Source organism: Stigmatopora nigra, chromosome 14 (genome assembly GCF_051989575.1).
Source record: "Stigmatopora nigra isolate UIUO_SnigA chromosome 14, RoL_Snig_1.1, whole genome shotgun sequence".
Lineage (NCBI taxonomy): Eukaryota > Metazoa > Chordata > Actinopteri > Syngnathiformes > Syngnathidae > Stigmatopora > Stigmatopora nigra.
Window position 1 is genome coordinate 11,578,452 of NC_135521.1, and position 17,844 is coordinate 11,596,295.

At 37.6% G+C, this 17,844-nt stretch overlaps 1 protein-coding gene across 1 annotated transcript in view; it reads right to left on the bottom strand.

The window, feature by feature from the left end:
* Nucleotides 1-17,844, bottom strand: part of tenm1 (teneurin transmembrane protein 1) — a 114,377-nt gene that overhangs the window by 2,758 nt on the left and 93,775 nt on the right. Inside the window, exons 24-36 of the mRNA XM_077733065.1 lie at nucleotides 15,468-15,551; nucleotides 14,720-14,914; nucleotides 12,944-13,031; nucleotides 11,361-11,557; nucleotides 9,266-9,579; nucleotides 8,087-8,259; nucleotides 6,698-6,942; nucleotides 5,799-6,092; nucleotides 4,682-4,926; nucleotides 3,939-4,081; nucleotides 2,321-2,532; nucleotides 1,926-2,227; nucleotides 870-1,576 (exon numbers count right to left, since the gene is read on the bottom strand). Coding sequence (XP_077589191.1) covers nucleotides 870-1,576; nucleotides 1,926-2,227; nucleotides 2,321-2,532; nucleotides 3,939-4,081; nucleotides 4,682-4,926; nucleotides 5,799-6,092; nucleotides 6,698-6,942; nucleotides 8,087-8,259; nucleotides 9,266-9,579; nucleotides 11,361-11,557; nucleotides 12,944-13,031; nucleotides 14,720-14,914; nucleotides 15,468-15,551 — 3,199 coding nt within the window. The remainder of the gene's footprint in view (nucleotides 1-869; nucleotides 1,577-1,925; nucleotides 2,228-2,320; nucleotides 2,533-3,938; nucleotides 4,082-4,681; nucleotides 4,927-5,798; nucleotides 6,093-6,697; nucleotides 6,943-8,086; nucleotides 8,260-9,265; nucleotides 9,580-11,360; nucleotides 11,558-12,943; nucleotides 13,032-14,719; nucleotides 14,915-15,467; nucleotides 15,552-17,844) is intronic.

Here is a 17,844-nt window from a genome sequence, read left to right on the forward strand (position 1 = left end):
TCCATACTGAGGGCAGTAATATATAGTTGACTAGTATACCATTTAGCCCACTGCTACCAAAGAACAAGGGTAAGATGCCTTGGGATTTTCTTTAAATTGCCATAAAGTTTATTAATTGATTGGAAGTGGTGCATAGTGAAAGTAACATAACAGCTTAAGCCTTTTTCACTACATGGCAGAATATTTTGTGTGTATTCCTGTTGGCATTCATGCCATAGAATACATAAGTCAGGAATTCCTGTCATAATTAATGCTAGTTGTATATTTAATTAAATAGGTCTAAGGTAAGTCAATTTGAGAGCAAATAAAATGAGATTATTATTATTTTAGTGATCACATTGTGAGATTTGTGTTTGGTGGAGTGACTCAGATTGCTCGTATAGAGCTGGTACTTTAACTCAACAAAGGCAGAGAAACAAATGAAAACAACTGCTGAGATGTAATTGGAGATATTGCAGTGTCCAGGGAGAGATTTGTTATTTCTCACAATGTCTGAAAAAGGTGTCCAATGTGCTGTGATGACAAATTTGTTTGCCTTATGAGTGACTGGCTAGCAAAGGTTTATATAATTTATATTTTATTGAGCTGTTGAGTTAGGAAATGCAGAGTCACCAAGTGCTAGTGTAAATATATTATCCTCTGTTGTCTGGTTTTGACTGAAAAGTGTAAGAACAGTAGCCAGTAGACTGAAGGGACAATTTTACAATCGATCAATCGATAGACAGGAGGTTCAGGTCAACCTATCATTATTGTTTTGTGTCACACTACTCCAACAAGGAGTTCAGAAAAGTAAGTACAGGATATTTTGAAAACATACTGTTTGGTATAAATGGGACGAAGGTGTCTCTAAATAAATGCGTGAGGCTCACCTGTTGTAAACTGTGTCACTTCTTCCACTCTTCCAACTGGGCAGTTGTTTTTGAAGGCATACGAGTTAAAAGGTCTTGGCTCCTTGCTTAACTCCGCCCACAGTTCATGATTGGGTGAAGTCCAGCGACCAGCCAGTGTGTCGTAATCCCTCCTTCCAAGGTGAACTAGGCGTGTGGATGGATCATATAACCCTCCATGGAATCCAATGACGAGTTTAAAGTCAGGGTTGGTGTCCTGATAGACTTCTCCGTAGGGGGTGTACAAAATTTCTTTGACCAGTCGGCCTTTGCTGGAAAAAACAGCCCTTGGGGTTCCCTCGCTATCACATGCGACGTAGTACTCCTCCCCGCTGCTCAACTCCATGGCAATAAGGTGACCCTGAAGGTCGTAGTACAGTGACGTGATCAAGTTGCTGCTGTGGTTGTACAAGTGGCTGACCCTAGTCGGGTGTGAAAGATCAGCGTAAAAGAACTGAAGTCGCTCCCCCTGGCTTGTTTTAGTGGCCACACGCCGGCCCAGACCGTCGTATCGGTACCACACGGTGTGTTCAGTTGCGCGGTTGAAAATACGCATTAGAAGTCCATTGGAGTTGTAGTCAAACAGGTCATTGGCTCGTTGGCGGAGGAATCCATCTTCATCCACACTGTATTGAATCTCACCGAGGTGAGTGATGCGGTCTCGCTGGTCATAACGCAGAGGGACCAACCTGAAACCAAGTAAACCAGTAAATAGGCTTCGAATTCATACTCATACCGAACATTATTTAGTGTGTTCAACCAGCCTACTTTGTTTATCATTCCTAAATTCATGTTTTTTTTAAATAGAGTAATAAATCATCCTTAGGGTAGAAATAATAAGTTCAATAACAATATTAATTTCCTGCAAAACAAATACTACTATCATGGTCGTTCCTGATAAAAGTTTAGATATTTTGGGTAGTAAATCAGTATTTTGAAGAAAAGTCATGGAAAGCATGTGTCAAGTGGATGGAGATGCTTAAAGATGGAAAATTTTAAATAAATGACATTAAAAAAACACCACTGATAGTGCCTTACCTTGCGCTGGTACCATGGCTAAGCAAGTTAATGTTTCCATTGAGGTCGTAGCTATAGCGCCACTGAGGCCGCTCATTGACAGCAGCACTTTGCAATTGGCTGTCGGCATCATACTCGTAGGTGTAGCGTGTCACATTGCTGTCAACGCCAACCCTTATGTCACAGGTGGTTGTGCGTCCAGCTGAGTCATACTGGATAGTCATCCAATAGGCGATTGATTTGAGGATCTCATACTGGACTTCTACCACTTGCCCATATGAGTTAAACACTTTGGTGTGCTTCATCAGATGCGTAGTAATGACCTAGGCAACCAGATATTTTTAATCAGGGTAGTATTTTAAAGCCAGTAAAGTGTGCAAAATGTAGTATAGCACAGTATAATCAAAGTGATTTACCTGGTTAAGGTCATAAAAGATGACGCTGAACTTGCCAAACTGCTCCACCCTCCCCGATACATCAACATATCGGTACAGATCAATAGGTAGGGGAGTCTCGTTGATCACAGCCTGCATGCTGGTCACTCGGAAGTTATTATAACTGTAGTCAAACCTGGCATTGACCAATCCTTCCTCACTGAAGCGGAATATCTGGCGGCTGGTCAGTGGACCTAAGGAAAAAAAAAATCAGCCATTAAGATGCCAGTAAACACCCTTATATACAGTCCCCTAGTTGACTATCACACTACCTAGCTGAGCCTACCTAATCGACTCAGTTGACAGACAGAATCCCACATCATAAACGACGACACACTTGGCAAAACCTGTTCATTTTATAAGTACCCGCACACCTCCCTGGCATTTTCAATGCTGACCTTTAATACAGAGGAATAATGAAGTCTAAGGACAATAGTCATGATGGGCCAATGTCCCGCTAATGTCAGAACATCAACTTCAACATTATTGGTCTAATCTCTTGCTTCCAACTACCACTCTTCATCCATTGGGGCGAATGGGGAAAAAAGCCTGTTAATGAAAAAACATTATAGCGCCATTTGCGATCATGCTGATTGCATTTAATATGACTAAGCGCCTGGCTGAGCAGACTGCATAGCGCTCGATGATCATTACATGCTTTTTATTTGCTATGCAATGTTGAATCTTACACCTCCATAAATAGGGAAATGGTAGATTCACACACCATGAGTAGGAAGCTTTTCGACAACCCGGGGGGAACTCACAGTATGCGCATATCGCTTCTAGAGCTGTCATCTTTTCACTCCTTTTCTGCTCATTTTCTCTACTCACGTACAGTATATCCCCTTTTCACTTTCAACTCTTCACTGTCTCCTCTCAAGTTGACAATTACCACTATCTGCCCTCTCTCAGAACATCCGTTTGTTCTGCTGAAATTAGATCAGTTAAAGGAAGGTGAAAGTCTTTTTACAGTGAGGGCAATGTGATAACAGGTATACTAAAATGCTCCCACCCAAGCCCACAACCACATGCAGGCTCTACATATGGTTTGCTTTATTTTGTGTTTGTTAATGAGACCTTCATGAGTCAAAAACACCATTGTCTGATTAATGAAGAAAAATGTCAATTGCTTCTAGTTATGAATGTGACCGCATTTGGTTGGCCACCAATTCAGGGCATCCCCTGCCTGGTAGTTGGCTGGGATAAGCACCAGCACCCCCCGTGAATAATAAAATGAATAAAATGAATGAATACAATTTTCTTATGTCCACATATAAATCCATAAATAAATAAAGTTAATAGAATATTGGCAAACAAAGCATAATACAGTTTAAATCTATACTTTCCAAACTGCTTTTTGAAGTATGGTTAAGTATATTGCAGTTTATAATAATAATATGCAGTATTTGTTTCAGTATCAAACGTGAGTTATACTTTTGAACAGTGAGTTGTTGGCGATTGAGCTTTTAGGCTGAATTTACATTACGTCATCCTTAATCATACTGCATTTTCTTGTTTTCCAGTCGTGAATGTTAAAAATGATTACAGAGTGTAAAAAATGTGAAAGTGGAGCTGAGCCTGGCTTTTAGCGCATGCGTACCTGTCTGCCGGTATCGTATAGAGCTTATAAAGCCATCATGTGTTAGATGGATGGTTTTCACACTGCCAGAAGCTTCGTCATAAGTGAAGGTCACCAAGGTGGAGTCATATGTCACCTCTGAGAGTCGTGCTGCTGGTGTGTACCTTGGAAATACAAAAAATAAAGGATTAGCTACTTCTAACATAATATCAACTCACTGTGTTGTAGTATGCTGAATTTATTGCATAAATGTGTTAGATAATACACTTAAAAAGTACATCGATAATGCGACAATAGTTATTGAATAATAAATATCCCTAACCCTAACCATTTTAAAGCTTGGCTTTAAAATACTAAAGTTTTTTTCATTGGAAAAATAAGGTCAAATCAGTGCTGTCAAAATGATGCCTTTTAAAATTGCTAAAACGCAATCATTTCATTAGTGTCTAAATCAAGAAAATGAGTATCAAAAAAAAGTAAACGTATGTCAGAATATTATCATAATCAGTCCTCCAGTTACCATTAAAATTAAATCAGCACTGCCTCTGCTTTTTGCTGCTGCTGACGATGATAAAATGGGCCTTTAATCAGAATCCCTATCAGCCCAATCACTATAATTTGGAGGGAAATTTGAGTCGGATGTCAATGCAAATTACAAATGACCTTGTTTTGTGTGTAGTAGAGCTCTCGACCCATTTTTTTGCAAAAAAAAAAAAGGCACACAACACTTGCGTCATGCCTTCTCGTTTTTGAATCTCGAGTACCTGTAGATGACAGTACGTCCCGTTCCTAAGTACTGAGTTCTCAGTAGCCTCCCATCTAGGGTGTAGTCCTGTAAGAAGGATGCCAAGCTGTCGGGAGGCGTGTACATATTCCTGTAGTAACCAATGGACAGCAGCGAGCGCAGGTTGTGTTTGGCCATACTGGGCATGGTGACGGATATAAGTCGATCCGTCTGGTCATATTCAAAGACATATCTCCGTTGGCTGTGCAAAAGTAGGATGACGGACTGCAAAAATACAAAAAACACAATCGTTACTACCTTGTTCAGACTGCTTCTTTATTACCTTTTAGACTTGTCAGCAGTTCTGACAGTTTTTATAATTGTATATGGTGTAATAATATGAAAAAATCCAAAATAAAAGTTTTTTTATACCAGGAAATATCAATAATAATTTTAAATAAAACTGAAGGAACTGAAGATTGCATTCATAAATTGTGTGTTGTATGTAGCCATGCTTTTTAACACTGTAGTGGGTGACCAATGTTCTGTAAAATAATGGTCTATTTAAATCTTTAGAATAAAAATATCTTAATAATATTGAAAAAAAAAGATCCTTTCAGGAGATTCTGTCCTTTTACTATAATTAAACTTTAATTGTAAAGTAAAAAGCTGACACTGATTGTATTTTAGGATAAATGCACTTTCATTAAAATGTATTTTAAGAACGGAAATTAAACCTCAATATTTCACACTAAAGGAACCTGCTGTATAATTTTCACTTCACGATGATTGCCAATTAGTCTCATTCACAACACACATTACAACATTATTAGGAGAAACACTGCAATCAGTTAACATACTTTCGGACACTATATCCAGAATAAATCCTGGACAATGTACTACACTAATGTGTCCAGTAATACATTCAATTCTCCCATGCATTTATATATTTTTATCCTAACCTATAAACATGCCAAAAGAAAAGCACAGATATAAAAATAAATATTTCAAAACTCATTGAAATCTTTTGTTGATGCAATTAACAAAACAAAAAACACTGGTATTTAAAAGCTCAATTCACTATAAAATCTACATTTGAAGAAAAAGCTAAATAGTATTTTCAGATGAGCTATTAAAAACATGCACTCAGGACTTACTCTGTCTATGTATGTGTAGCTCCATATCTTCCCATTGATCCAGGCCCTGGATACCACCTTGTCATTCTCATACTTCAGATGTTCAAACCATTCTCCACGGTGGATGGCTGTCAAGAGTCCACCTCCTGAGTAACTAACATTTACTTCAGTGTATTTGCTACTGGGAGACCAGATCACCGGTCGCCCAAGATTATCATACTGGATATGGAGGGTGAATTTCCTGTGGTCGTCGTATATCTTTCCCATTCTAGTGCTTTGATCAAAATCTATAGACAGCAAGTTTCTGTTATGCGCCTGAAAAGAGAATAAAAAAAAGTTAGAGTGAAGAGGACCAAAACGAATGGTATCGGGTAAAATAATCACCTAACATTTTAAAGAGAGTGCTGCGTGTTAAAAAAAAAATCAAAGGTCACTAGAAACTACGAAATATAAATCCGTTCCATAACTTTCATAAATTAAGATTAATCAGATGTGACATTTATAGAAACCATGTGCAAAAGTAGACTAATCAATTATTATGCCTCAAGTTTAATTTTCTTTTAAAACCCCATTTTTATTTAATATTACATTCCTGACCTATGACAACTTTTCCACTGAAGGAGAAATACATTTGTTGAAGCAATGAGAATAATTGTTTTTAATAAATATTTAATAATGATTTCATTTTCTTGAAGTGCTTTAAAATCTTATTGATGGAATCATATATATATATATATATATATATATATATATATATATATATATATATATATATATATATATATATATATATATATATATATATATATATATATATATATATATATATATATATATATATATATATATATATATATATATATATATATATATATATAAAAACACGGTAGTTATCAACTACCTTTGGTTGCCATAGTTACCTTAAGTCTGCGCTCATAAGTGGTGTAGTTAGTCTTGCTCTGTTCTTTCCTCTGCCTCCATTCAATTAGGCTGGGGGCATGGTCACCGGGCAGGCTGATGTTACAACGGCTAGCAGTTGGACTGACTCCACCACCAACACCTCCTGGGAGGAAGGGCTCTGTGCTGAGCGACAACTCCATCCCGCTGGCCAGCGACACAAAGAACGAGCCATCGGCGTTGACTTTGTAAGAACTCTGTGCATGGTCTGAGTGTCAAAATATGGGCGTGGCACAAACACACACACACAACCAAACACGCACACACGGGGGACGGTGACACCCAAACCACACATACGGGCAATGGAAATGTGCAATAACAGGTGAAATAAACATCAGTCGTGTTCGTAGCACAAAACAGGTACAGTATTAAAGTCAAAATCAGTATAAATGATTAATCCTTATTCAGTCCTTTAGAGAAGGGAAAGCGTATTACTATTTGCTTTACGGCTGGTTCATTTTTTGAAGACGGCAAGCTCATATCTGTGTCAAGGGACTGTGTGATCTTTATTTTAATTGTGTTTTATGTATGGCATTTATGATACTTTTAATGCTGTGTCACACTGAGTCCCCTGTGGCCATTCAAAGTTCAACAGGCGGATGATTTTGCACAATTATGGCAAGACTACAAACCATTCTGAAGAAATAAAACAACCCTCACTTTTGTATGGACAAGAAGGCTTCAGACTCTCTACGTTGGACGGTTTAGACAAACCTAGTGTGAGAATCTTAACATACACACACACTCACACTCATAAATCACGCTTTATAATTATTATTACATAAAAAATATATGGATGCATGCTAAGCTTCTGCCACACTTCAGATGACATTGTGGCATTCAGTGAGTTTTTTTTAAATTGTTCGTCAAATTGAAAAACAGTATATAAAAGAGAAAAAGCATCGCAAATCCGTAGAAAATTATGCGAATCAATCTCCTTTCAAGCCTGCATCACCCATCACAGTCATAGAGCTAAGAAAAAGTAAGTACTAAGTAAAAACACAGGTCATATCACCAATACCTGGGAAAAATAAAAGCCGCATTGTTACCATTTGCTAGCCATAAAAAAGATAAATTAGAACTTCACAGACTACCTTTCTTACAGAGCTATCAATGTTTGGTGACCCCCAGATGACTCATAAATGCTCAACCGGATATTGGTGGAGGAGAAGATGGATCAGATACATGAAGGTTATTTGTATAATCTTTCAGGTGTCAGATATATAAATGAAAATATTACATATATATTTGCTGCAATGTCACTTTTCTTACAGTTTAGCAATTTTCTAGGTTATGAAGGGGAAAAATACACTTGTTTTAGCCTCTGGCATAAAAATGCATTGATGCTATACCTCGTTTAAATGTGTAGATGGTGTCACTTGCAGAGAGGTTTGTACTGGTGACAAAGTTCTCTCGGTTGGATGCTTCAACCTCAACCCGAGACCAGCGCTCTAGGTTGCCTTGGAAACCACGCACATCCCCCGTTGGGAGAGTGATGTTGGTCACACGGCCCTCGTTGTTATACCTGCAAGAATGAACACAAATTCGATGATGGACAACCTTGCACACAATGATATGACTTTGATAGTTGGATGAGTAAAAGAGACCTTTTTTTACACAGTACTGTTCCACTTTTACACATTTAACTGTTAGTTTTGATTTATATAGGCAATTATCAAGTTATGTAGTAGTAAATAAATCAGACAGATGTAGGTAGCACTGTACTTTACCTGTTAAATTAAAAGGTGTAACTGGTTTAGCCATGTTTGTACATATATCACACCTCCACTGTCTGGGTCAACTGATCAATACATTAACCCTATGCCCTAACCCCATGAGTTATTTTTATATGGAAAAGATTAGTAGGTTGTAATTAATTGCATTAGGGAAATGAGGTTCCAAGCGTTTACCCTTGGGGATGCGCACCTTCCTATCTCACACTAATATATCAACGCCACCCCTCAATCATCTTCACTTGGCAGGGCGGGCTAACACAATCAAGGTTACTCCCTTTTGTCATAAATGAGAAAATATTCAATAAGTATAATGTATTCATTATTATGGTTTATAAACCATATAGAATGAATGGTATGAAGGAATTGCTCTTGATACTGTGTGGGTTCTAAATCACCTAACTATTAAAATGTACAGCACATGAAATTAAAACAAAAAAAAAGACAAAGTTTGTACTGGAAGCAATAAAATAAAATGCTTCTATTGCATGAACTAATTCCATATCTTGCCCAATGACACTCGCAGTTTAGATTCAAACTGTTGACCATATGGATAAATAGATCCATCTAACTGTACCACAGCTTCACTACACAGTGCCACCCATAGTGTTTGGAAAAAGGCCCTTTTAAAACGTAAGAAAGCCAACTCCAATCACCACCACTTACAGATGAGCCTGATATTTCACTGCATTAAGCCTAAGAACAATGACATATATTTCCCCACAAACAACAGGTTCAACAATGAATACAAGTAGAAGGCAGACAGAATGTTGAGAGAACAATGAGTGCAGAACTTACTCATACACAGTAGTCCAACTGTTCTCATCACTCTTGGTTGCCAGGAGACCAGTGTTACCGTGGTAAATGATGTGAGCGACATCATGACCTTGGGCTGAAACCTTCCTCAGTGTTCCACTGTTACTAAGAGACAAGCGGTAAACTTGTCCACCAGGTAGTGCAAGCCAGATTGGTACACCGTGAGCATCTCGCTTCACTTGGAGTCCATGAGAATCACGGCCCATCACTGAAGACAGCAGACCGTCTCTTCCGTAAGTAAAGTTGAACAAGTAGTGTCCGGTGATCAGGTGCTTAGTATAGAGATGGGAACCATTCTGTTGTGGAAAAACAAGATACTTTGGTCACCAGAATAGTATTACAGCTTATCATGTATAAATTAACTACCATTCTTGGGGCTAATGTGGGCGGCCAGGTACTGTCTAATGTTAAAGTGTCCTTGAAGAAAATACTGAATTCTCAATTACTTCCAGTGAGCATTGAAGTAGATGTTTATACTGGTGTATCAATGGATGATTTTGAACCCATAAACACTTTTTTTGCGATGTTATAGATAAGTAAAACCACTATATAGATAGCCAAACACTGCAATTCTCAAGGAGTGATCTGAAGGATTGTTCTCATTATTGTTGTTCTATTGATGTAAATGTAAATGTAATAATAATTTGGTTTCATAGAGACAGCACAGATATATATGCTTTACTTGGATGAGTTGACTATAACAAAGTATTTCTGGATGATTATGCATTAACTTGAGTTTGATTTGGTTATTTTTCTTTCTCACCTTTGCCTTCATATAAATGTTGGTGCAGAAAGGGGAACATTTGCTTTGAAAGGAATGAAGCAGTTTGAAATGATCCTCTGTTTAATCTAAATAATGACTGGTCTCTCATTTTTTTGCCACTCCCAGATGGGAACCTTATGTAGGGGGTATGAACACAGGGTTCCCACAGATGTTTTTGTTTTTAATTATTGTACAATCTTGGCAAAGGGCTGATATCCATGGAGCGCAATTGTGGTCATTAAAACAAAGTTGCTCCATCAATGACCTCGAATAATTGATTCGAGGTCATTGATGGATTGAGTAAGTATGGAGAATTTTATTTAATCAAGACCCCCTTCTGGGGTGCTGTGTGTACACATAACATCATTATAGCTCTATAGAATAAGCAATTAAAAGTTTAATTCCATACAGTAAGAGTTATATATGCTGTTGAAATTATATTACAATCATGCTCTATCGTTATTGCATATCTTTGTCAGTGGCAAATATACTTTCAACGATTAGACTTAACTACAGATTTACTTCACACATTTTATTTACCTCATAAATAAAACACATTGCAGGCTAAAAAGAAAGTCCTTAAAAGCTCTGTAATAGAGCTGTATAACAAAATAAATGGTTAAAATATTATATTTTATCAATAGGCGGTCCTCAGTATTACTTTTCCTGGGAATTGTATTTGTCAGGGTTTCTAGGCACACACCGATTTGGGCTTGGAGTCAGCTGGGATAAGCTCCAGCACCCCCCGTGACCCTAATGAGGATAAAACGATTCAGAGAATGAGATGAGATGGGTTGCTAGGCAACAGAAGCAGCTCTATGACACAAACGTAAGTGCAGCAATTGGTGGGCCAAACAGGAAATCTTTCATTGTACACCATGAACCATGACTTCATATCTTTGTACTTGCAGCCCACATATAGGGACGTATAATTTGCAACCATGTTAGAAACACCCTGGTAATCAAATATAAGTGATTTATTTTGTAAATTCGAAATGAAATGACAGGGAATGGACAAAACTCCCATTAAACATGGCCATTGCTTAATGGAAATTCAATGGGGGCATTTTTATATCAGTTTTGTCTTTTACAAGGACGCATTTTAATTTGGATTATTGTCAGGCCCTTAACTTGGCTATTTAAAAAATAAGAAGATAAAACAACCCTTTGGATTATTAAGCAGTATGCTATGTAGATGGAAATGTCATTAAAGAACAAGACAGTAAAATAACAAAACTAGAAAAACAAAACATGAACTCTATTACATTAGTGCTTGACTCAATGGATTCACATAATAAGAGGCCATTTATTCACCTGGCTGAAGATATACAGCTCCTGGTCCACTGGGGAGCTGATCTCAACCAATCCAGCTGGGCTAGGTTGAGCTTGGTTGGGACTGACCGCTCGAATTCGGATATTTCCCAGATCAGCAATGTACAGTGTGCCATTAGGACCCACGGCAAGCGAGGATGGTGCTTTAAGACGGGCATCACGAGCGTAACCTCCGTCACCTTATTAATGACACAATTTGTGAGTTAGGGGGTTAATCATTTACAACCCTATCCACATAAGTAAAAAATCTACTTAGAAATAAGCATGCATTCAAGTCAGCAAATAAGATTTCATGGTGTGCCTAAAGCTGAACTCCAGTGGCTACTCAATGGTTTGAATGAGATCAGCATGATACCGACTCAATACATTCACGTGTTGTGGTAACACAGCAGGACTAGTACTTGGTGAAGCCCTTTAAAATGTAACCAGCAGGAAGCTATAGAGTCTGTGGCAAGTCAATGCAGCCACAAGAATTGCGGTTTACCTTTTAACAGCATACGGTAAATATGCAACTTTTTTCCACATATTTTGTTGTCGCACGCTAACTTAAAAAACTAAATGAGTGAGTGTTTGCGGTGAGGACATGGAAACGGAAAGCTTCAGAGTGGAACCATCAGCTAGCAGCAAAACGTGATTGAAAATATGCAAAGCAAAAAAAAAAGAAAAAAACGTTGAGGGGAAAAAAAACGCTACGGTTACAGCCCATTGGCTGGTGGCAAGGGTGCGACTTCCCTTTCCTTTGAAAAGGAAAGGGGGAAATTGACAGCATTTTATGAACTGAATTAAAAGATAAAATCACATCCTCTGACACTTACAATGGAAATCATGGCCTAACTGGAAAAAGGGAAGAAAAAAAAAACATCTGCTTATTTGTCCGGTCCTCTTCTTCTCAACCTTTTATTAGATTTCCGTTGCCCTGCAATGATGTGCCAAGTCGTTTAAAAACCTTCATCTGCTATGGCCGTACAGATTTTCGTTCGACAGTAAGAAAATGATAGGATTCGGGAAGGCTTTTCTCACGTGGGTTTCAGATGAAGGTCTTTGTAAAAGAATGGCCTCATGAATTCAAATAAAAGCCTCACAAAAACATTTTCACTTCTATATCTAAGACATTGAATTTTAACACACCCAGAAATTTCCAATTCCAGTCACGTATACAACTTGAGGTCAGTGATCAATTTTAATTTGTCAATTTAGAAAAACTAAACAAAAAAAAAAAAAAAACGAAATATGTGATATCCAAGCAGAGGGAGTTTTTAAATAAAAAAACTGACATGTAGAAAGTTAGGCAGGATGATTTAATCTCTCCCTTAAGGCAACTTGATGACATCAATTATAGCTTGTTGTGTGGCTTGTAATATATAATGTACATCTAACCAAGGCCAAGGACTTCATTTCAAGTGCAGATAGATAGCGACATGTTGTTCTTAGCACCATAATCCTATTAGGCATAATCTAATACGGTTGCATTATGATAGTAGCATTCACCTCACATAAGAACATGACTCTTTGTTAGAGTGTGTGTGTGTGTGTGTGTGTGTTAGTGTAAAAAGCAGATAACCTACCAGAGAAGCAGTCACAGTTTGGGTCTATCTTGCAGTCGCAGTCTGTAGGAGCACCAGAGATAACTGATATCTCGCCGTTTGTTGACACCTGTGTAGTGTTAAAAAATATATGTCAAACTTTACAACAAAACAGACCATTACTACCAGGTATAATCTCGTAAGATAATTATGGGGTTTGAGATAAATTTGCTCTGTTTATGAAAGTAAAGCTTTCAATGTTAAAATATTTCTGAAGTTAACAATAATCTATTTAGCTGATGCAAGTGTCAAGAAACTGTACAAGTCTGATAAAAGAGCTGCAATTGGTTCTGTAAATCCCTGTGAATAATAAACCAATAGACCGATCCAAAATAAATAGACTCATTTACTACTACGTACATTTGGTGCCTGCATTAGACCATGCAAAAACGAGAGTGCCTGCAGGTGTTCCGATTCAAAAGGGATACAGCTGATTTTAAATGTCTTCTGACTTGACTATAATTAGGGTTTCATAACTATTCCCCTTTACATGGGAACAAGAGCTCAGAATTGATGCTTGTCCCAGTTCACTCAGTGTTCTGTGAGTATGATGAGAAGAAACATCCTGTGATCTTGCAGTCCTGTTTCTGTGCAGAAGACTAAGTAGTTCAGGGGGAGCTGTGCCAACATTTTTAACCTGCAGGGGGGTATGTCGCCTACTCTTCCTCTTGTGAAGACTATACTGTAGATTGAGATGCATGAGGCACTATGACACCGACACAATAAATAAGATCTAATATAAAAGTTGTGTGGGACTTATTTTTGCCTTTGAGATAGGCAATAAAGGTCTTTTGAAGACTGTTTAGAAAATATTACAGTTTTTGTCTACCCTAGCTGGCTCAAATATTCTTATGGTACACATGGTAGGGTAATACAACCCTCTAAATTGGCCATACTTTAGGTATGGATGTGTGGGCAAAGGTGATGGTCTGGCGGTTAGATAAGAAAGCTGAGATAATTCAAATAAAAGTAATGAAGATAGAAATGTCGATGCTGTTTCATGAAATTGGCTCTTTGAGATGGCCCTGATGAATTGACCAATAAGTGCAAAGGCTTATTAGATCACCCTGTTACATTTGTATTGTTTTTCTCCACTTAGAAGGTACTATTTGCCATTGTTTATCTCATATTGCTAACATTTGTTTTTATGGTACTGATGATGGCCTCATCTTATTCTATATTGCCTTCTAAGAATTGAGAAATAATTGAGAAGTTGAGATCATAAAATAAATATAAGATCGGGTGAATATCAATCTGATAGATATCACATTACTAATAAGATGGTTTCAAAGAAAATTTCTATATAGTGTGAAAGAGTTTTTTATGCCTTGTGAAAGATAATTTCTTGTTGTTTTTGCATGTATCCTAATAAAATGAAAAAGTGAAAGGAAACGAAAGCAAAATATTCATTGAGTGATCTATACTGGCAGATGTTTTCCCTTTCGAAGATACCTGAAGCCTTTTCACTGCTTGATCAGTATCCTGGAACTATTGATTGAGCCCAGCGGGCTGTGTCTTTGTTGGTGCTGGTGTTTAAATATAAGGAAGTGTTAGGTTTTAAATTAAGGGAAAAAGCTTTAAAATATATGCATATATTTTTAAAGTAACAATTTAATAAGGGATTGTTTTTTTTGGCTTAAGGAGTTCTCAGCGTGATCACTGTAGCTATACTTTAGATTTTAAACATTTTTGAGTGCTCAATGGGTAGGCTGTCAACACATTGAACATTTGAGTGAATTGTTTTATTAAAGAAATTACCTGTTGAATGCGATTGATGCGTCTCTCATCAGTTTCAGCGATGAAAAGGGTACCCAAGTGTGAAACAGCGATGGCTTTGGCAGATTCCAAAGTGGCCCGAACTGCAGCTCGACTCATTAAATGGTGGTCAATACCTGGCACCTGGCAGTGAATAGGGCGACCAGCGACTATGCGCACTTGAAGAGTCTCTGATACCTACAAAAAAACACATAAGGCATGAAACGGTGTGTTATAAAGTAGTATTTCAGAATTTCAGCTGATATGATGGATGCTAAATGACAAATATGGATGATTGGGTTTTTAGTCAAAATTACCAGTGTTTTTTTCTACATTTTCTATATTTTTTTTCTCAAGAGTAGTTCCAATCTTGTTGACATTTTACCATAACAAAGTTGTGCAATAGTTCTTTCGAAATCATCTTGTCTGACACGACATGTATATTATAATAAAAGGCAATCTACTTTTAGCTGACATGTTTTGATATCCAAAAGAGTGACAAACAAAAGCACAGCGCCATGAATGACAGCTATATATAGGATAACATTTCTTCCACTGGGAGTAGTAGGGTTTTCAATTCAATTTAAATGACTCGTATCGCTCACTTAATAAAGATAAAATGACAACAAGGCAGTTTAAAAAAATAAATAAATCATTCATGTTTTCAGCATCTCCTTGGGAAAAGAAATTATGCAATGTAGAATACATCAACTGACTGTTCGTTTTCTATACGATTGCTATGTGTGTGTACCTGTAACACAATATTGTTGTCCAATATGTAGAGGGAGTTGTCCAAAGGGTTAATAGCCAAGTCTGTTGGCCACTCCAAACGTACCTGTATACCATAGAAATACAGTTTTAGTTTCACAATATTATTCATGAACACAGCAGCCTTCACACTGACCCTTAAGTGTCAGTTACAGGTTATAGGAATGTAATCTCCTAAATAACATAGCATTAGGTTGCCTGGTCCTTCCCATCCAAGCAAAGGTCAACATCAGGCAGGGAGTATTCCCCATATTTATTCAACAGCCGCAACTGCTGGCTTTCTGTGGTGATTCAAATGTCAGCCAATAACCTCGATCGCCACATCATGAAGCAGCAAGAGCAGCTTGCTCTATCACTGTGGGTGTCAAAGACAGACAAAAAGCTGCAGTAGATCACACGCAAAGATACAATAAAACACAAACTGGAATCTTTTGTCTGTGGAGATTTGTCAAATGGATGAGAGAGGAGCTTGAAGACTCCAAAGAGGGATTGGTAAATAAATGGATCATGTTAAATTGCCATTGACATGTCCAATTATAGGCTCTGTCAAATGAGAAGGAAAAGATTTCAGTCTGAAATCCCATTTTAATGGGAAAAGAACTTAATCAAGGTGGGCTCATCTTGTCTTGTTAGAAAAAGGGCACCCAACAAATCTTTGCTCATGATACACAACTTTGAGCAGGTAAACGTGACTATATATTGAATGCAAAGAGAATAACCTCAACAATGTCTGTCAAAGAGAGCTCAAAAGGCAATACAATGCAAATGCTGGTGTAACTTGATGTTTAGCTGATCTTTTTTTTCCTCTGAAAGTTTCAACTTAACAAGCCAGACATGCAAGTTCCTTTTAACATAAAATGCGATGCTGTAGGTGATTTTAGTGCAACCAAAAGACTTTGAAGTGCTGCAAACTACAACTAAAATACACAAACTAGCTCTGTTTTCTGAGGCTGAGGTCTCTATGGCAGAAATTAAACTGAATAAAAGAAAGAACATACATTTTATCCAATTATTTAACTCATCAATAATACGAGTATACCTGCTAACAGTTGATCCGGTAAAGATGGCCCCCAAAATTGTTGTGTTCCATCACTAAATTATCTTGGTTAGGGACCAGTACCAGTCTGTAAGCCACCTAAGTTATCGCCCTTTGCATATGCTGTTCTGCGATAAAATAGGAAGAGCTTTACCCGTACTAAGAAATAAAAATAACACTTGCACTTTGCCTGGTCAAGAAGAGGCAATGTGTTGAAATTTTGTGAACACTATCATAATTGAACTTTAACGAAAATACAACCCGTTAAAAACATTGCTGTGTGCAGAAAAAGCACTTTCATCCCACCCAAATTGTATACTACTGTTTACAAAAACAAAGTGTTTTAATTCAAAAGTCAGTTTGACTTTGCACTAAAACTCATGCCAACAATCTGCTGTTTATTTGGAATAAATTAGCTTGTTCGTGTTGGACAAGTCAAACAGCTACAGAAGTTTTGATCAATATTGCGGCGAGTTTGAGGTCACTGCAGTTTACAAGTGCAAACACAGATGGAGGATGATGACGGTCAGATGTGCTGTAGCGGATGATGACTAACAGGAGGATTGAGCTGGCCTCTTTTAAGACATGCAATGGCATCTCTGGAGAGTCACCTGGCCTGAAGAGTCAGACGCACACTCAAAGCACTTACAAGTCACTGTGCATGTGTGTGTTCGTGTGTGTGTGTGTGTTCGTGCAGAGATCGCACTTCATCTATAATTCATCCACAGCTCTAATAGGCCTGACATAAGTCAGCAGTGTGATCTGAAGGCTGGCTGATCAAATTAGTTGCCTTTGGTCTTCACCAGATACTGTCACACACACACAGACGCCCACATACACACAAATGATCACATACACACCCATACCCATGCACACAAACACACAAGTGAAAGTAAAAGAAATATAAATAGAAACTAAAACAATTCTAAATGCAATATTTGTACTGGCATAAATATGAAGAGGCAAACAAAAATGTGAGTACTGGTAGATTCACGAAGAGAGATGCATAATACAAGAGGGTGGGTTGCACTATTTTGTTCACGAGACACTTGAGGCTCCTGCATTTTTGTTCAAAATGGTTCCTTTTCTCACACAACAACAATATTGCACGCATGCAAAAACTTTTCCAAGAGTTTTGTCACTGTGCGTGCCTCGTGTGTCAAAATGGCAACGTCTATAAAATAATGTCGGAAATTAAATATATATGCAAACCTCATTAGTGATCAACTGATTATCGAGGCTGTTATTTGGACATTTAAAGTTTATCGATCTCAAAAAAAGGAGTAGAATAGATATTTTTGACTTTGCCATTTCTTTAGTATCT